This window comes from Pectinophora gossypiella, chromosome 3 (genome assembly GCF_024362695.1).
Source record: "Pectinophora gossypiella chromosome 3, ilPecGoss1.1, whole genome shotgun sequence".
NCBI lineage: Eukaryota > Metazoa > Arthropoda > Insecta > Lepidoptera > Gelechiidae > Pectinophora > Pectinophora gossypiella.
Genome location: NC_065406.1, coordinates 18,092,273 through 18,112,152, shown reverse-complemented (window position 1 = coordinate 18,112,152; position 19,880 = coordinate 18,092,273). Strand labels below are relative to the sequence as shown.

Below are 19,880 nucleotides of genomic sequence, written 5' to 3'. Positions count from 1 at the left end.
AGTTGGTGTCACCGGCTGAGGTGGAGACCTCGAACGTAAGGTAGCGGTGGTCCGATAGAGTCTCCACATCATCCAGCACCCGCCAGTTTGACACGCGCGATGCTATTGCAGGGCTAGCGAACGTTAAGTCCACTATGGACCCGCTCTGCCGTCGCACCCACGTGTCAGTTGAGCCGGTATTAAGCAGTGCGAGACCGCACATTGCCGCCCAGTCCTCAACTGCCTCACCGCGGTCGTTGGTCTCCGGGGATCCCCATGCTGTGCTGTGGGCGTTAAAATCGCCGAGCACCACCACGTTGTGCTGAGTTGTCCTCCTGACAGCTATCCCCAGTTGGTCGAGGAACAGCTGGTACTCAGCAAACGGTGCATTGGGAGAATAGTAAACCCCGAAGACCAAATACTCGCCCCAAAAGGCGGAGACAAATCCTGGCTCCCTGTCCCGGACAGAAAGAGGCATGGAGCCCGGACCAGACGCCACAACAATCGCCACGGAGTTCCGCGTGTCGCCAACCCAGTTGGGCTGGGAAGACACGTAGTATGGCTCCGTGATGACCGCCACGTCACTTGACCTCTGCAGCGTGGTTTGCAAGAACAAGTCTTGCGCACCAGCGCAGTGGTTCAAGTTCCCAAGAAGGAAACTGTGACCTGCCATTAGTGACCGGTCACCATCGCCTCCTGCGGCGGCTGCCTCGGTGCTTGGCTAGAGACTGGGGTCCAGGCAGTCCCTTTTTTGCCTTTCTTCGGCCGTGCGCACTTCCGACCCCCAGTTGCATGGTTTGCAGGTTTCCCTGCAGCCTTGCAAATGGGGCAGTGGAGGTCGCCGGTACATGTCGATGACATGTGCCCTTCCTGCCCGCACCGGAAGCAGTTCCGGCTTCGGTCCACCTGCGATTTACACTGGAGCCCAGTATGCCCAATCTCGAAGCACTTGAAGCACTTCATTGGCCTAGGCCCCAGTGTCCGCACTCGGGCTGAACTCCAGCCGACTAAGAGTCGCCCGTTCTCCACCAACACCTTGGCTGCCTCGACAGGGCACTCCACCAGCGTACTGCCCACGCCAAATACCCCGACCCGGATAGGGCCGACCTTGACGTGCTCAGCAGAGCATTTCCCAGTCTCGGCAACTGCTGCCCTGATGCTCTCTGGTGTTGCAGAGTCATCAAGCCCGGAGATGACCACGTCTGTGCATCTCACCGGGCGAGCTACCTTAACGGTCTCTGGAAGGACCTCTTTCAGCTTGGCTGCAAGGAGTTCGGCCTTGTCCCCGCTCTCCTTTCCGGGGATTTCGAGAATGCGAGCCCCGGTGGCAGCCATTCTGAAGCGGAGACCGTCAATGCCCAGCTGCTTCAGGTCCACTCCCAACCTCGCCTTGGTGAGAACCTGGGCATAGGTCAGACCCTCGTCGTTCGCCTCAGGACGCAAGGTTAATGTGACCGCCGCCGACCTAGATGGACGCAGAAGAGCCTTAGCCTCTCTGCTTCCTCTCGCCTTGTTCGGCTTTGCCTTTCCGTGCGGCCTTGTAGTACCTACATGGCTCGCCGGAGGCTTGCTAGGCGCAGTCTGGGCTGCGGAAGCAGCTTCGGCTTTACGTCCCTTCTTCCCCTTTTTGCCTCTCCGCACCACCTCGCTCCAGGTCTCCGCAGGTGGTTGCGATCCCTGCAAGGGGGTCGCTTTGCCACGTGTGGGCGTTGCGGTGGGAGGGCCAACAGCCGGGGCAGCCTTTTTGGCGGCCTTGGCAGCCGGCGCTTTGGCAGTTGGGGCTACCTTGGTAGCTTGTGGCTTAACTCCCTTTGCCTGCGGGGCAGGTCTGTTCAAATCCGCCTGCAGTGGCGGACGGAATGCCGACGGTGGGAGTAGGCGGTTTTCCAGCCTGGCCAGCTTGATGTCGATCATTCGATCGATATCATTCAGCATGTCTGACCGCTGGTCCGCCTCACTCCTTTCCTCCGACTGGGATGCGGGGGCTTTGGAGCGGGTGCGCTCCGCGGAGAGATGTGCAAGGTCCTCGCGGAGCTTGACCATCTCCTCGCCGAGGCTCTCCACCCTCCTCCTGAGTTCCACGTTCTCGGAACGCAGCACCCGCACTTCCTCATCAGAGGTTCTCTCCGCTAGCGCCGCGACAGCGTGTTCTATCTGCGCGGCTGCTTTCTTAAGGGCGTTGACAAACGTGCCCTTGAGATTTTTGGATTTACGAGCAACGTCAAGGATAACCTTGACGCCGCTCTCCACCCGTTTCTCTAGGCAGTCTGCAGGCACCGCCGCAAGCTCCCTGGTAGATGCCAGGACCTCCGTCTCGTCCTGGAGTTCTAACTCCGCGCGTTGGGCACTGACCAAGGCCTCCTTTGCTTTGGCCAGTCCAACGTAGTGCCCAGTAGTGGGCGGCCTTCCTCTACCGCGCTTAGCTGCGCGGACTGGAGTGAGCGCAACAATGGCTGAGCCAGCACCTGACTCGCCACTGCTGCCCGCCTCCGGAGCTCTCCGTTTCTTCCGCCGCAACTCACCAGCGGTCGAACCTCCGTCGGAGTAGGAGATGGCTGTGTCCATCCCGGAACAGTCAGATTCTGTTTCCGAGATGAGTACCGTCGTCCCCTCTTCCAGTCCAATTCCAGCCATGGCCCAATATGGTCTGGGAGGTGCCTGTTCCTTTAGCCCCTGGTCCTTGCCGCTAAGCACCAGTGGCCTTGGGTCCAAGATCGACCCAACCTTCCCTTTCCCCTTACGGGGCGTCTCAGCTGCACTTGAGCAGCCGTCACTTTCAACATTGGAAAGGATGGCCGCCTCCGGATTGGTGGTATCCGCAGGCAGTGCCGTCCCTTCCCCAGATCGCGCGCAATCGTGTCCACGTATCTCGCCAAGTTCGTCAATTAATTCGGTCCGTATATTTTTCTTTTTTAAGCAGTCCACTAACTCCACAACAACCTTTTTATCCATAATTTTAATTGATCCCACGAGTAGGAGGGAAATAATCAGTCCACCCGGGCAGTGCCCTCTGTACCCGGGTAACCCTAATCCGCCTGGGGGGTCGGGCGGTGCCCCAGCGATGGCCGCTCGCTACCGGAGATATCCCCTCCGCCACCTGCAACAGGCGCCTCACGCCGCGCGAGACCCGAAGGTGCCCCAACGTGAGACTTTGGGAGATTTTTTAGTGAGGTTTACTCCTCTCGGGGCCGGCCGGTTAAGGCAAGCCCCCCTGGCCCTGAGACATGCCGCGAGACATGACCACCGCAAGTCAGGGTAACAGGTTCGCCCGACTGTGGCCGAAGCCTGTCCGCCAGCCGTACATTGACGACCGACGAACCAGCCGCGCGAAGGCGGAATTCGCCTCCTCCCTGCGGATTTTTTATAGAGGTTATCTCCTCGCAGCCCCCTCCACTCAGTGTGAAGGCGGCCCCCGTTCCTGCGACCCCACCAAGTGCAGGCTTACGGGTTGCCCGACGGTGGCCGAAGCCGTTGCCCGCCCAGAGTTATCTGAGCGGACCCGCCGCGCGTTGGGTTCTTCTTAGCTTCACTGTGGAAGTGATATGGAGTAAGCGGCATTTCCAATCACTTCCACAGCTACTGAGCCCCCCCGCCACGACAAGGCGAGAACCCATTGGGGGGGAACCTAACCTAACCTAACCTAACCTAACCTAACCTAACCTAACCTAACCTAACCTAACCTAACCTAACCTAACCTAACCTAACCTAACCTAACCTAACCTAACCTAACCTAACCTAACCTAACCTAACCTAACCTAACCTAACCTAACCTAACCTAACCTAACCTAACCTAACCTAACCTAACCTAACCTAACCTAACCTAACCTAACCTAACCTAACCTAACCTAACCTAACCTAACCTAACCTAACCTAACCTAACCTAACCTAACCTAACCTAACCTAACCTAACCTAACCTAACCTAACCTAACCTAACCTAACCTAACCTAACCTAACCTAACCTAACCTAACCTAACCTAACCTAACCTAACCTAACCTAACCTAACCTAACCTAACCTAACCTAACCTAACCTAACCTAACCTAACCTAACCTAACCTAACCTAACCTAACCTAACCTAACCTAACCTAACCTAACCTAACCTAACCTAACCTAACCTAACCTATTTATTTTTTAACGTTGGGAAATGCGTTACGCATACCACGCCGCCCGGGGGGACGACGTGGTTATGTGGGACTCCCCGGAAAAGCCGGTATACCCACTAAAACCCAACGGTGTTCCTCCTCGCCGCCATGTGGCGGGGACACGGGAACGCAACTGCACACAACCGCGTCCCCGCCGGCGGATGCCCTCTTGGGCCCAGCGCCTATGGGAGCGCAACAAGCGCCTCCCCCACCGCCGAGGGCTGCCCGGAACACTAGGGCAGCCCTGCAGCACGGGACCTATATTGTGGACGGCGGTCCCCCGACCACCGTCCACAGGTCCCCTTTAGAGCGGAGCTCTGTCCGTTTATGGAACGGTGTCCATCTGCTCCGCCCCGGCCCTCTTGGCCTTGGCCTTGCGCTTTTTCGCTTTTCGCTTAGGCGCAACCGTCTTCGGACCTTTGACTGCCGGCTTTTTGGCAGCAGAAATACATCCGCTGCCGCCGATGGGGTGAGCCGCCGGCTTGCCTGCCGTCTCACAGACGGGGCAGTGGGGCTCGGCCAAGCAGTCCCGCGCCTTGTGGTCGGGTTGGCCGCAGCGGAAGCAGAGCTTGCTGCGGTCAACCTCGCACGAGCACTTGACTCCGAGGTGCCCGGGCTCCAGACAGCGGTAACACCGTACCGGTCTGGAGTCGAGGAGCCTTACTCTGGCCGACGTCCACCCGACCAGTAGTCGGCCAGAGTCGGACAGCCTCCTGGCGGCCGCGACAGGACAGCTGAGCCAGAGGGAGCCATCACCTCTCGGCCCAACGACGATTCGACCATACTTGAGGTCTTCGACCGCGCACCCTCCTTCCTTGGCCACAGCATCAGCCACCTCAATGGCGTCGGCTGAGTCGTCCAGCCCAGTGACGCGGATTTCCGCGCGCTTCACTGGGCGGACGACCCTGACCGCTTCCGGGCTGAGGACCTCCCTCAGCTTCTTGGCGAGGGAGTCCGCCTTCGCCGCCGAGTCCTCCCCTCCGATCTCAAGCAGGCGCGCACCCGTCGCCGCCCTGCGGAACCGCATGTTGCTGATTCCGAGGTCAGCGAGGGAGACGCGCCGCTTGGCGTCGGAGAGGATCGAGGCGTATGTTACGCCTCTCTCCTCGACTCCGGGCACCAAGGTCAGCGATACCGCTGCCGTTCTTGGTGTCCGGAGTTTTGCTCTCTTTTGGGCCGTGGGTCGAGGCTTTTCCGGCTCTTTGGCCGCTTTGGCCGCTTTGGCCGCTTTGGCCGCCTTGTTTTTTGCCTTTCGGCCAACAACAGCGGTCCACGGCTCCGCCGTTGGTGCAGGGACAGGCTGGCGCCGAGCCTCTGCTACCTCCTGTGCAGCCAGACTTTTCTTCTTGCTTTTCCCCTTCTTTCCCGAAGAAGGGGGAGCAGAAGAGGCCTGGCTGTTTGTGGGAGCCTCTTTGACAGGCTTTGGTTCTGCGCCTGGTCCTGTCAAGGGGCGGCCACTGCCGCTTGTGGAGGCGACCGGGGCCCCTGCTGGCTCTTTGGCAGCGGGGTTTGCCCTGGCAGTCCTGACGTCCGCTGCAAGCGGGGGCCTCATACGGGGCTCGGGAAGGAGACGGCCCTCGATGCCGGCCAGCCGAGCGTTCAGCATATTGCCGAACATCTCGGCATTGGCGCGGGCCGTCTCCTCCAGTAGCTGGCGGAGGCTAGGCTCCGAGGACTGGGTTGGACGCTGCCGCAGCTCCTGAAGGTCGCGACGCAAGTCGGCGACCTCCCTCGCTAGCTGAGCGTTGGCAGTCTCCAACCGCCGCACTTCCTCCGATGTAGTCCGGGTTCGTATAGCGGACACCGCCTCCTCAATGCCTTTTGCCGCATCTTTTAGGGCTCGGACGTAGGTCCCCTTCAGCTGCGACGATTTGCTGGCCACCATCAAGATGGTGTCCAGTGAGGCCTTCACGATATCGGCCAGAGCAGCACCCGTCTGTTCCGACTCCTCTGCCGATAGATCTTCTGCTTGGAGGCTGGGCTGTAAAGAGGCCCTAGCCTCCCTCACTCCTCGGGCCACGTCAGCGACCTCCGCTTCGGCCACGAGCCGGAGGCTCTCCGCGAGCTCCCGGTTGTATGCGGCCCTGGCTGCGGCCAGGCCCACATACTTCCCGGTAGAGGGCGGGCGTCCTCTCCCTCTTTTAGACCTGTGGGCCGCCCCTTCAAGGGGCAGCACCACCGAGTCACCGGAGTCATCCTCCCCCTCGAGGTCTGACCGGTTCCTCTTCAGGAACCGTTTTCCGACCGAAGGCTCGGAACCCACCGTCACCATGCTAGCGCAGGAGGAGTCATCGTCCGAGTCCATAGACTCCTCCTCCCGGCTAGCGGTCTTAGCGGTGACAGGCGTGTCACAGCGTGACAGGACCACGCTGAGTCGCCTCTCTCTTTCGACTTCGGGTAGCCGATCCCTGCCGCTAAGGATCGGCTCTCCGAAGTCAACTCCCTCCTTATAAGTCCCCTTTCGGAGACGGCTGGCGCAAGCGCCTAGGCCAGGGCGCTGCAGCGCTTCCGGGGTGGTGGAACCCGGTTGCGCCACAGAATGCCCCGCGGACTTAGTGCCCGCTTCACGGCCGCAAGTCTTCTGTGCCGGAGCACGCGTTTTTCTTTCTCCTTCTTCTCCCCTTCCTTCTTCTCTACCTCCTCCCTTCAGCTCCGAAATTTCGGCTAAATTGTTTTTAGTAAATTCCATTTTTGAGACCCACGAGTATGGGGGAAAGGGTGGTCCATCCGGGCAGTGCCCCCTGTACCCGGATAACCCTAATACCGCTGGGGTGCGGGAGGTGCCCCAGGGTTGGTCGCTAGCTGGCGGAGAATACCCCCTCCGCCACCTTCCGGCGCCCCGACGCCGCGCGAAGGCCCGAAGGCACCTCAACGCCGGGACTTTGGGGGTTTTTTATTGAGGTTGGCTCCTCTTGGGCCGGCCGACCAAGGCAAGCCCCTTGGTCCTGGTAGGCCGCGAGACATGTCCACGACACCTAACCAGGATAACAAGTTTGGCGACGGTGGCCGAAGCCTGTCCGACGGGCATGTATTCATGGCCGCCGAACCCGTCACCACGGCGCTGAACGCCTCCTCCACCAGTTGGATTTTTTAAAGAGGTTGTCTCCTCGCGGCCCCCCCCACTTGCGTGGGAGCGGCCCCCGCGCCTCGGAATACCGAGGGTTGCGGGTGGCCCGACGGCCGCCGTGCAATACGAACGACCGCCGCGCGCAGGCGAAACGCCCCCTCCTGGCGGTTTTTTACAGAGGTTGTCTCCTCGCGGCCCCCTCCACTCAATGTGGAAGCGGCCCCCGACCCCTTTGGCGCCCCACCACAAAGCGCTAAGGGGTTACGGGTTGCGCAGCGATGGACTTTGCCACCGCCGCGCTGGATTCCTCTTAGCTTCACTGCATCATTGGGCTAAAGCGGCACCCGCCGATGCAGCTACTGAGCCCCCCCGCCACGACAAGGCGAGAATCCATTGGGGGGGAACCTAACCTAACCTAACCTAACCTAACCTAACCTAACCTAACCTAACCTAACCTAACCTAACCTAACCTAACCTAACCTAACCTAACCTAACCTAACCTAACCTAACCTAACCTAACCTAACCTAACCTTTTTTTTTTTTTTTTTTTTTAACGTTGGGAAATGCGTTACGCATACCACGCCGCCCGGGGGGACGACGTGGTTATGTGGGACTCCCCGGGAAACCCGGTATACCCACTAAAACCCAACGATGTTCCTCCTCGCCGCCATGTGGCGGGGATGCGGGAACGCAATTGCACACAACCGCGTCCCCGCCGGCGGATGCCCTCTTGGGCCCAGCGCCTATGGGGGCGCAACAAGCGCCTCCCCCTCCGCCGAGGGCTGCCCGGAACACTTGGGCAGCCCTACAGCACGGGACCTATGTTGTGGACGGCGGTCCCCCGACCACCGTCCACAGGTCCCCGTTAGGGTGGAGCAGGATCCATTCATTGAATGGTATCCATCCGCTCCACCCCGGCCTTCTTGGCCTTGGCCTTCTTGGCCTTGCGCTTCCCCTTGGTCTTCGGGGCGCTCTTCCTCTCGGGGGCCTGGTTCTTTGGCTGGTTTGCCGCAGAAATACAGCCGCTCCCACCGATCGAATGTGACGCCGGCTTGCCCGCAGTCTCACACACTGGGCAGTGAGGCTCGGCGTCACAATCTCGTGCCCTGTGGTCCGGTTGTCCGCAGCGGAAGCACAGTCGGCTGCGGTCGAACTCACAGGAGCACTTAACCCCCATATGGCCCGGCTCCAGGCAGCGGAAGCACCTCATGGGTCTTGGGCTGAGGAGCCTCGCTCTTGCCGAGGTCCATCCGACCTGGACCCGGCCGGAGCCGGCCACCTTTTTGGCAGCGGTGACGGGGCAGCTCACCCAGAGGGAGCCGTCTCCCCGCGGACCCACCACCATCCTGCCGCACTTGATTGCTTCGGAGGAGCACCCTCCCTCCTTGGCAATCGCCTCCGCCACCTCAAAAGCGTCAGCCGAATCGTCCAGCCCTGTGACGCGGATTTCCGCCCGCTTCACAGGCCTGGCGACCCGGACCGCCTCAGGGCTCAAAACCTCCTTGAGTTTGCTGGCCAGGGAGTCCGCTTTTTCAGCGGAGGCCTCGCCCCCAACCTCCAGCATACGAGCCCCGGTTGCTGTCCTGCGGAACCTCAAGCTATCAATCTTGAGGTCCGCAAGACGGACGCGCTGCTTAGCGTCCATAAGAATAGACGCATATGTGACGCCCCTTTCTTCGGCCCCTGGCATCAAGGTAAGCGTCACTGCTGCGGTCTTGGGCGTGCGGAGCCTCACCTTCGCGCGCGCCGTGGGCTGGACCTTTGGCGACTCCTTCACAACTTTGGCCGCCTTGGCCTTGGCTTTGGCCTTTCGGCCGACAACTGCCGTCCAGGGCAGCTCCTCCGGTGTGGAGGCAGGCTGACGCCGTGCCTCTGCTGCCTCCTTTGCAGCCAGGCTTTTCTTCTTGCTTTTCCCCTTCTTTCCCGAAGAAGGGGGAGCAGAAGAGGCCTGGCTGGTCGTGGGAGCCTCTTTGGCGGGCTTTGGCTTTGCGCCTGGCCCTGCCATGGGGCGGGCACTGCCGCTTGTGGGAGCGACCGGGGCCCCCGCTGGCTCTTTGGGAGCAGGGTTTGCCCTGGCAGCTTTGGCGTCTGCTGCAAGTGGCGGCCGTCGACGGGGTTCCGGCAGGAGGCGGTCCTCAATGCCGGCCAGTCTAGCGTTCAGCATAGTGCCGAACGCTTCGACATTCGCCCGAGAGACCTCCTCCAACAGTTGCCGGAGACCTGGCTCTGGATGTTGTTGAGCTGGTCGCTGCCGCAACTCCTGGAGGTCGCGGCGCAGGTCAGCGACCTCCTTCCTCAACTGGGAGTTCGCGGCTTCCAGCCGCGTAACTTCATCCGACATTGTCCGGGCCCTGATCTGGGACATTGCGTCCTGGATGCCCTTTACGGCGTCCTTCAGGGCCCGAACGTACGTCCCCTTAAGTTGAGAGGACCTGGTGGCGACCATCGTAATGGTCTCCAGCGAGGTCCTCACAACATTAGTTAAGGCAGCGGACGTCTGCTGCTCTTCCTCCTCCTGAGTCGCTGGTTGGGGGCTGGGCTGTAGAGAGGCCCTAGCCTCCCTAGCTCCTCGAGCCACGTCAGCGACCTCCGCTTCGGCCACAAGCCGGAGACTCTCCGCCAGCTCCCGGTTATATGCGGCCCTGGCTGCGGCCAGGCCCACATACTTCCCGGTGGAGGGCGGGCGTCCTCTCCCTCTCTTGGACCTAATAGCCTCCCTTTCAAGGGGCGACCCAGCAGAGTCACCCGAGTCCTCCTCCATCTCGAGGTCTGACCGGTTCCTTTTCAGGAACCGTTTTCCAACCGACAGCTCCGACCCCACAGTCACCATGCTAGTGCAGGAGGAGTCGTCGTCCGAGTCCATAGACTCCTCCTCCCGGCTAGCGGACTTCGCGGTGACTGGCGTGTCGCATCGTGTTACCACAACGCTTAGTCGGCGCCCCTTCTCGACTTCGAGTAGCCGATCCTTGCCGCTAAGGATCGGCTCTCCGGAGTCAACTCCCTCCTCATCAGTCCCCTTCCGGAGACGGCTGGCGCAAGCGCCTAGACCAGGGCCCTGCAACGCTTCCGGGGTGGTGGTTCCCAGTTGCATCGCAGGGTGCCCCGCGGACTTAGTGCCCGCTTCACGGCCGCAAGTCTTCTGTGCCTGAGCACGCGTTTTCCTTTTTTCTCCTTCAACTTCTCCCTTTTCTCCCTCTCTGCCTCCTCCTCTCAGCTCCGAAATTTCGGCTAAATTATTTTTTGTAAATTCCATTTTTAGACCCACGAGTATGGGGGAAAGGGTGGTCCATCCGGGCAGTGCCCCCTGTACCCGGATAACCCTAATACCGCTGGGGTGCGGGAGGTGCCCCAGGGTTGGTCGCTAGCTGGCGGAGAATACCCCCTCCGCCACCTTCCGGCGCCCCGACGCCGCGCGAAGGCCCGAAGGCACCTCAACGCCGGGACTTTGGGGGTTTTTTATTGAGGTTGGCTCCTCTTGGGCCGGCCGACCAAGGCAAGCCCCTTGGTCCTGGTAGGCCGCGAGACATGTCCACGACACCTAACCAGGATAACAAGTTTGGCGACGGTGGCCGAAGCCTGTCCGACGGGCATGTATTCATGGCCGCCGAACCCGTCACCACGGCGCTGAACGCCTCCTCCACCAGTTGGATTTTTTAAAGAGGTTGTCTCCTCGCGGCCCCCCCCACTTGCGTGGGAGCGGCCCCCACGCCTCGGAATACCGAGGGTTGCGGGTGGCCCGACGGCCGCCGTGCAATACGAACGACCGCCGCGCGCAGGCGAAACGCCCCCTCCTGGCGGTTTTTTACAGAGGTTGTCTCCTCGCGGCCCCCTCCACTCAATGTGGAAGCGGCCCCCGACCCCTTTGGCGCCCCACCACAAAGCGCTAAGGGGTTACGGGTTGCGCAGCGATGGACTTTGCCACCGCCGCGCTGGATTCCTCTTAGCTTCACTGCATAATTGGGCTAAAGCGGCACCCGCCGATGCAGCTACTGAGCCCCCCCGCCACGACAAGGCGAGAATCCATTGGGGGGGAACCTTTTTTTTTTTTTTTTTTTTTTTTTTTTTTTTTTTTTTTTTTTTTTTAGCGTTGGGAAATGCTTTACGCATACCACGCCACCCGGGGGGGCGACGTGGTTATGTGGGACTCCCCGGGTGTCGCCACCCGGTATACCCACTAAAACCCAACGGTGTTCCTACTTGTCCACTGTGGTGCCAGGACCCGGGAATCGCCGAAGCATTCTTCCGCGACCCGGCAGTGGTGGCCTGTTAGGCCTCGCCTCGTCGTGAGTGGCGTGCGCGGAACACGCACGCAGCGCCTACTCGAGCCAGTTGAAAGTTGGAACGACAGACTCCCCCGAGTCTGCCGCCCGTGGCTCCCTGGGTCTCCCCCTTATGTGCCCTCCTCCTCACGTCCAGTGCACACAGGGTGAGACCCGCGTCGGTGTTTGGGCGAAAGATGGCCGACATCCGCCCGCCATCCCCGCCCCGCTCCGCTCGTTTGAGCGGCGTGCGTCGGTGGTGGAAGTGAGATTCCACACAAGCTGGTCTGGTCTCCCGCCCCGGTCTCCCAGGGCGTAACCGAGACCATCACCACACCACACAGAGCCGTCAGTTGGTATGCATGGGCTCAGCACCAACTCGTCCCGCGGCCTGCGGGCGGGAAGGTCGCGTGGAGGCCTGAGGGCCATCGCGAACCTTCCGCTTGTTCCTCGTTTGGGCAGTACATTTTGAACTGCCCAATCGGTGCTCCGCCGGTCTTCTCGCCGCCTCGCACACTGTGCAGTGCGGGGTAGCGGAGCACTGTGAGGACTGGTGGCCGGTTTGGCCGCATCGGAAACACTGGGTGCTCCGGTCCACCTCGGACTCGCACATGGCGTGCGCATGTCCGGTTTCGTGGCATCGGAAGCACCGCAGCGGACGCGGCTCCAGCACCCTCACCTGGACAGAGGTCCAGCCGACCAGGAGGCGACCTTTAGCTACCCTTTTAGCAGCTGCTACAGGGCAGCTCACCATCAGGGAGCCCATGCCACCCGCGCCTTCGCGAATGACACCGGCCCTGATGGCGTCCGTCGCACATCCGCCGGCCGTGGCCACTGCCTCCACCACCTCTTGAACGGAGACGGAGTCATCCAGACCCACAATTCGCATATCTGCGCGTTTGATGGGTCTGGAGACTTTAACCACGTCCCCGCTCATCGACTCCCTGAGCTTTTCAGCCAGGGTGTCGGCCTTCTCGGCGCTCGTGGCGCCCGCGAGCTCCAACACTCTCGCGCCGGTCACCGCCTTGCGGATCCTGAGGTTGGTTATCCCCAGGCTCTGGAGATTCACCTTGGCCTTAGCCGTCCTCAGGACATCCGCATAGGTGGTTCCCCCCTCCATTGCCGCCGGTTGCAGATGCAGCACTACCGCCGCTGTGCGGGGTGTGCGCATCTTGGGCACCTTGGGACGCTGTTGCGTGGGAGCCGCCTTCTTCATTCGGCCTTTGCCGACGGTGGTCCAACCGTCGCCGGCAGACCCAGAAGGTAGGGGTTGGGCCTCGACTTGGCCGCCGTTCCCTGCCTTCTTTTCCTTCTTCCTCCCCCTGGGGCCCCTCTTCTTCTTCTTCTTCTTGGGAGGAGCAGAGGTAGGGCCACTAGCAGCCGCGGCTGGGCCTTGAGAGGCCGCGAGCGGCGTGGCACGTGTGGTGCCGGCTGCGGTGGCAGTCGCCTTCTTGGTGGCAGCTGTAGCGGGGGTCCTCGCTGAGACAGCGGGGGTCCTAGCCGCAGCTGCATAGGACTGCGCATTTTTGCGGTCCGCCGCTAACGGGGGGCGCAACGTCTTTGGAGGCAGGAGCCTGTCCTCTAGACCTGCCAACTTCGCATCGATCATAAAGCCCACCTGGCTTATGATCTGCGCGGCAAGGTCTCCGTCAGTATCGGACGTGGCTCTACTGCTCTTGCGCAGCGGCGGGTCCGTCTTCTTTGCCGGTTTGGCGCCTGCAGCTCTTGGGGCCGGCTCCGGGAGCGGGCTCTCGGAGACGAGCGAGGTCTCCATTGGCGGTGCAGGCGCTGGCGCTGGCGGTCTCATGCTTTGAGATGCGCCCAGCGATTCCCTCACTTGGCGCATCTCCAGACGAAGGGTCTCCATCTCCTTCCTTTGGTCGTCGATCGCTTTCTGCAGGCGAGAGTTCTCGGCCTGCAGATTGCGCGTCTCCTCGCTCACCGACGTGGAGCGGAGAACGTCCAGGACCTCCATAATAAGTCTGGTGGAGTCCCTTAGGGCACGGACGAAAGTGCCCTTTAATCTGCCCGACTTGCTAGCCACGTTTTCGATAACGCCGGCAGCATCCTTCGCCTTCTGGTACAGAGCGGCGACCGTCTCTGTACCAGGTGTAGGGGCGGGATCAGCTCCTGCCACCATCGTCACTGTTTCCGGCAGTGTGCCGGAGCTTCGTAGGCCGAAGACTTTTTTGGCTGACTCAGCCACCGCCATTTCAGCCTCAAGCAGGAGCTCCTCCCGCCTGGCGCGGTTGAGCTCCGCTTTGGCCTTGGCTAGACCCACGTATTCTCCGGTAGTAGGAGGGCGACCTCTACCTCTCTTGGCCCGCGCCCTCATGACGGGTGAACCGAGCTCCGTAACCGGAGCTCGGTCCCCCTCGTCAGAGGACGGGTCCGAGAGCACAACTGTTTTGCGCTTGCGCCACAGTGTGCCCTCTGGGAGGGAGGTTATGCTCTCCATGGAGCAGACGGTCCGTAGACTACTCGTTTCATCCGAAGATGAAACGAGGCTAGGACCGCTCCGTCTTGGCCGTCTCTGGGTTTTTGGCCCAGGGGCAGCAACTTCAGCACTTGGTGCTGGGGTCAAATCAGGTGATAAGCGCTCCAACACCACCCGCGCTTCGGGAAGCGCAGACGGTGTTGATGCGCGAGTGTCGTATCCGGTTTTGGCGTTGAACGCCGGGTAGAAGTCTACCCTGTCCAATCCTTGTTCACGGGAGCTCGGTGAGCCCACGAAGCGGTCGCAGTCCCCCCCACATACGATCGGGGACCTTAGACCGGATTCACCAGTTTCCTGGCTACCGGCGTGGGTATTAACTTTCTTGATCGCTTTATCCATTGTAGCTGAGCCTCAGCTGGCGGTCTCTTTTATTTACCAGGGTGAGCTCCCTGGGGTGCCCTAACGGCCTGAGCGTCAGACCATACAGCCCCTCGCCGGGCACCACAAACTTAGGCTTACGGTGATTTTTTCAGAGGTTTTCTTCCTCGCGGCCCCCTCCGCTCAATGCGGAGGCGGCCCCCGTTCCAGACAGCATTGCGTCTGGGCTACGGGTCGGGCCGACGGTGGCCGAAGCCATTGCCCGGCATTGCTGCCGGACCCGCCGCCCCTGCCAACGGTGGGGCCGAAGCCCCTGTCATCTGGCCGAAGCCAGAGACGCCGTCGGATAGTCGCCCTCCTGTGTCCACTCTGCGCACCACCTCGTCCCTGCAGAGGGCCACGAGCGAGAGCGACTCCACCACGCTGTTTTGGTCCGCGCCGGCCGAAGCCGGTACCCCCCCATTACTGGGAGGGCATTCCCCTATCCGCCACCTGGGGACGCGCCCGATGGGAGATCAGCAACTCCACACGGGATTGGGGGGGAACCTAACCTAACCTTTTTTTTTTTTTTTTTTTTTTTTTTTTTTTTTTTTTTTTTTTTTTTTTTTTTAACGTTGGGAAATGCGTTACGCATACCACGCCGCCCGGGGGGACGACGTGGTTATGTGGGACTCCCCGGGTGTTGCCACTCGGTATACCCACTAAAACCCAACGGTGTTCCTGCCTGCACCATTTGACGGGACGCGGGGGCGCGCGAGCATTCGTCCGCAAACCCGTCGGTGCTCGTCCGTTTCCAGACCCTGCTCTGGTGCGTGTGAATGTGCCACACGTGAACACTCCTTGTTAAGCAGTTTGCGAGGAACACATTCGCAAACCGCTTCCTCCAGGAAAGCCCATGTGCGAACGGCGAATCCCCCGATTCACCGCCCGCGGGCCTAACCTAGGTTTGGAGAAGGTGAGCGTATGCTCTCCTTCTTCTCCCTGTCCTTCTCCGGCGGATCGGAGCCGAGAGGGGATCATCCTCCCTTATTCGCTCCGCTGCCTCCTTCTGTGCCACCACGTCCTCACAGAAGGAGGCCACAGCATCCCAGGACCTCTTGCTCCCGACCATGGCTTTCACCACAGCCGAGAGAGAGAGATCGCTTCCCACCACGGTGGTGAGTGCAGACCTCTGCTGAGCCCATGCAGGGCATATCGCCAGTGTGTGTTCTGCCGTGTCCTCACTGCAGCAACAGTGGTGGCAGATCGCCAGTGGCTCCCTACCGGCTACGTGGCACAAGTATTTGCCGAAGCTGCCGTGCCCAGATAGTATTTGCACGAGCCGGTAGGTGAGTGAGCCATGACGCCTATCCACCCAATCCTTTAGGACAGGGCGGATGGCGTTTATGGTTCTCGCGCCAGCTTTAGGCTCTTCGAGCCGTTCCTTCCATCTGTTCAGGAGTCGACGTCGAGCTTGTCGTCTCCGTCTCGTCAACTCGTCAGCAGCCGAGCCCTCGACCTGCCCGTCTTCCTCCACAGCTGTTTGCCTCCTCTCATAGGTCTCAGCCAGTAATTCGGCGTCTATGTCCCATGGGGGAGTGCCGGCCAAGACACAAGCAGCCTCATGTGACACCGTCCGGTATGCTCGAATGGCTCTGACCGCAATGACTCGTTGTGCCCTGAACAACAGAGTCAGATTCGGGCGAGTCAGAGCATCGACCCAGACCGGTGCCCCGTAGAGTGCCATTGACCTCACGACGTTGATATAGAGTCGTCTGCAGGTCATGTTTGGTCCTCCTAGGTTGGGCAGCAATCTTCCGAGAGCAGATGCGGCAGCGACAAGCTTGGGAGCTAGACGTCGAAAATGCTCTCGGAAGTTCCACCTCCCATCCAGATGAAGTCCTAGGTACTTCATTTGAGGCCTGACTGGTATGCGGCCATCTCCAATTACGATGCTGGAGTCTGCGGGCGGCCCCCTCCGAGGTCCATGAAAACATAGAGCCTCAGTTTTATTGAGGGCCACCTTCAGCCCCAGCCTCCGTATTCGCCGTATTACAGCGGCACAAACCTCGGTGGCAAGATCTGCTGCCTCCTCAAAGGTGCGTCCGCGCGCCGTTACGAGCGTGTCGTCTGCATAGCAGACGACACTGGTGCCAGATGGTAATGCACCACGCAGAGCCCAATCATATCCAATGTTCCACAGGAGTGGTCCAAGGACAGACCCCTGTGGAACACCGCACTTCATGGGCCTACTCTTGATACGGCCGTCTCGTCCGGTGTAGAGAATACGCCTACTATGTAAGTAGGTCCCAATTATCCGTCTTAGATAAAGAGGCACTCGGTGGTACCGGAGAGCCTCCTCGATGCAGGTGAACGGCAGTGAGTTAAATGCGTTGGCAATGTCCAAGGACACCGCCAACAACACACCACCTGACGCAACCGACTGTTCCGAGAGGGCTTTGACGCACATTATGGCATCGATGGTAGAACGACCCTCTCGGAAGCCGAACTGTTGATTGGACAGATCGGGACCTACAGTGGTCAGATGTTGGGTGATGCGGTGAGCAAGAATGCGCTCGAAGATCTTTCCTGCATCATCCAACAAGACTATGGGGCGATAGGCTGACGGGGATTCCTCTGGGCGTCCCTCTTTCCTCAGCAGCACTAATCGCCCGTCCTTCCAGCAGCCCGGAAATTGCTTTGACACTAGACATTTATCGAGAATCCCGGCTAGGTGGGAACCCAATATGTCCAGTGCCATTGCTAGGACTCGGCCAGGTACCCCATCAGGGCCTGGGGCAGTAGATTTGGCCCTCAACTTACGCACAGCTCGGCGCAACTCCATTGGAGACGTCAGTGGGATTTCCTCTTCTTCTTCCTCAGCCTCTTCCTCAGTGTGAGGACCCGCCATGATTGGAGAAGGGTGTTCAGGTCTATCAGGAAATAGAGCCGTCACCACCTCCCCCAACAGCTGAGGTTGAAGGGTCTCGGTCAGAGAGGGTGCCTGTGGGCGAAGCTTGTTCCTCGCCGCAAGATACGGGCGTCCCCATGGATCCCGACTGAGATGATCCAGCATTTCCTTGCGTGCATCAGTCTTGGCTTTGGAAATGGCAAGCTGCAATGTCTTCTTGGCCTCTAAGTAGAGGTTATGCAGTACTTGCTCTATTTCCTCGTCCTGATGACGCAGCCGGCGGTGCCTAGTGTAGTCGCGACGCCTCGACGAAGCAACTGCTCGGAGATTAGCAATCTCCTGCGACCACCAGTACACTTGACGTCTCGGGGGCTTTCGCCTTGCTCGGGGCATAGCCGCGTCACATATCGTGGTCATTGCCCCACGAAATCCAAGGGCGGCCTCATTCGCATCGACTGGCTCCAACGAACGCATCGCCCAGTCTTGGACGATAGAAGCCTCTATTAAGAGGTCCTCGTTGAGGCGAGTTAGCGACCACCTGGGGAAGGCATGAGCCACGACGTCTCGGCGGTTCGTCATTTCTCCAGAGGAGGAAGGAGATACCTCAAAACGGATATATCTGTGGTCAGATAGGGTTTCGAGGTCCTTCATGACCCTCCAGTTCCGCACGTGCGTTGAGAGCGCAGGGGTAGTGAACGTCAAGTCCACTATGGACCCACCCTGCGCTCTGACGCACGTATTGACGGAGCCTTGATTGGCAAGCACAAGCCCACACCTTTGGGCCCAATCCTCCACTATCATGCCTCGGTCGTTGGTTGCCGGAGAACCCCAAGCCGTGCTCTTGGCATTGAAGTCTCCGAGCACCACCACGTTGGTAGTTGGAGCACGAAGCACCACCGTACCGACCCGATGGAAGAAAGCCTCAAACTCTGAGATCGGTCTGTTCGGGGAGAAGTACAGACCGACCACAGTGAGGTTGCCCCAGGTAGCCGAGACCAGCCCGGCTTCCCTGTGCCTGATGTTGAGTGGCAGGGCTGGGTAATTGTTTGAGGCAATGATCGTGACAGAGCCCTCAGGGTCCCCCGCCCAGTTAGGTTGGGATGACACATAGTAGGGCTCTGATACAACCGCCACGTCTATCGACCACTCCAGCATGGATTGCAGGAGGAGATCCTGCGCACCTGCAGAGTGGTTGACGTTCGCCTGTAGGAACTGGCATATGGTGTGTGGATCCATTAATTACCGGTGTCCATCGCCCGTGGAGGCGGCTTCCGGGGCTGTCCAGCTGGGGTCCTTGCAGCTGCGATATTTCCTTTCTTTTTCGGGCGCACGCATTGTCTCCCACCAATAGCGTGTCCCGACGGTCTGCCCGCTTCATGGCACAATGGGCAATGAAGACCTTCTGTGCAGTCCACTGATTTATGCCCCGGTTTGCAACACCGGAAGCATAACTGGCTGCGGTCTGCCTTTGACTGGCATTGCCGGCCAGTGTGACCAATCTCAAGGCACCGGAAACATTGCATGGGCCTTGGCTCCAGCGACTGCACCCGGGCTGAGCTCCATCCAACCAAGAGACGTCCGCTGTCCACCAGGGTTTTCGCAGCCACAACAGGACATTGCACCACGACACTGCCAACACCGAACAGTCCATCCTTTATAATGCCCACCTTCACTTGCACCGATGGGCATTTACCTGTTTCGGCGATTGCAGCTGCGATATCCTCCCTGGTGACAGAATCGTCCAGACCTGTGATGCGCAGATCCACACATCTTGTTGGGCGCGCCACTCGGACAGTGCTTGGTAGGACTTCCTTCAATTTGGAGGCTAACCGGTCCGCCTTCTCCTCATTCTCTTGTCCGAGAATTTCAAGGACACGTGCCCCCGTCACGGCTTGCCGGAACTTGAGTCCGGCTATACCGATGTCCTTCAGCTGGATTCTGTCCCTCGCACTAGAGAGCACCTTATCGTAGCTGAGGCCCTGATCCACAGCCTCAGGCTGCAACGTGATGACCACGGCAGCTGTACGAGGCGGGCGCAGTTTGACCTTCTTTTTAGGCTTTGGCTTCAATTTGGTACTCTCCTTAGCGGGGACAGAGTTGGACTTCGCCGGTTGGCTCGCAGGTGTGCTTGCAGCCTTCTTCTTTTTTCCCCCGCGCTTCACCACTGTAGCCCACGTCTCCCCAGTGTGGGTTGATGGAGGCGGCGGCGGTGGAGGCGGCGGATTTGGGGTTATGACCTTTTTGGGTCCTTTTCCCTTCTTCTTTTTCGCAGAGGCACCAGAACTCTGCGTGGGTTCAGCCTGCTTGGCCTGCTTTGAAGCAGTCGTGGCAGGAGGAGGTGGAAGAGAGGACCGACTTGTCGAGGGGACAGGATCCGACCTCAGCGGAGGGCGCATCCTTTTCTCGGGCAAGAGACGGCCTTCCAAGTTCTTCAACTTGGCATCGATCATAAAACCGATGTCAAGCATAATTGAGGACTTGAATTCTTCCACGCTCCTGTCTTCCGTGGATCGAGTTGGAGTGCGAACCTGTTCCACATCCGTGCGCAGGCGAGCCACTTCCTCCCGTAGGATCTCCAGCTGTTCGCGCAGTTGCGCATTCTCCGCCTGGAGCGCAGCTGTCTCCTCACTAGCGGTTCTGCCTTGCAGGGCCGCTGCCGCTTCTCTTATTTGATCCGCAGCCACTTTTAGGACACGGACGTAAGTACCCTTGAGGTTCTTTGATTTGT

At 59.9% G+C, this 19,880-nt stretch overlaps 1 protein-coding gene across 1 annotated transcript; it reads right to left on the bottom strand.

Moving 5' to 3' along the window:
• Window positions 1-651: 651 nt before the first annotated feature.
• On the bottom strand, window positions 652-2,931 carry LOC126381290 (uncharacterized). Its single transcript, XM_050030795.1, has one exon. The coding sequence runs from the start codon at window positions 2,929-2,931 to the stop codon at window positions 652-654; it is 2,280 nt and encodes a 759-aa protein (XP_049886752.1).
• Between the last annotated feature and the right edge of the window lie 16,949 nt (window positions 2,932-19,880).

Excerpts from the sequence above, each read along its gene's own strand:
- LOC126381290 (XM_050030795.1), bottom strand. The coding sequence starts at position 2,931 with ATGGATAAAAAGGTTGTTGTGGAGTTAGTGGACTGCTTAAAAAAGAAA.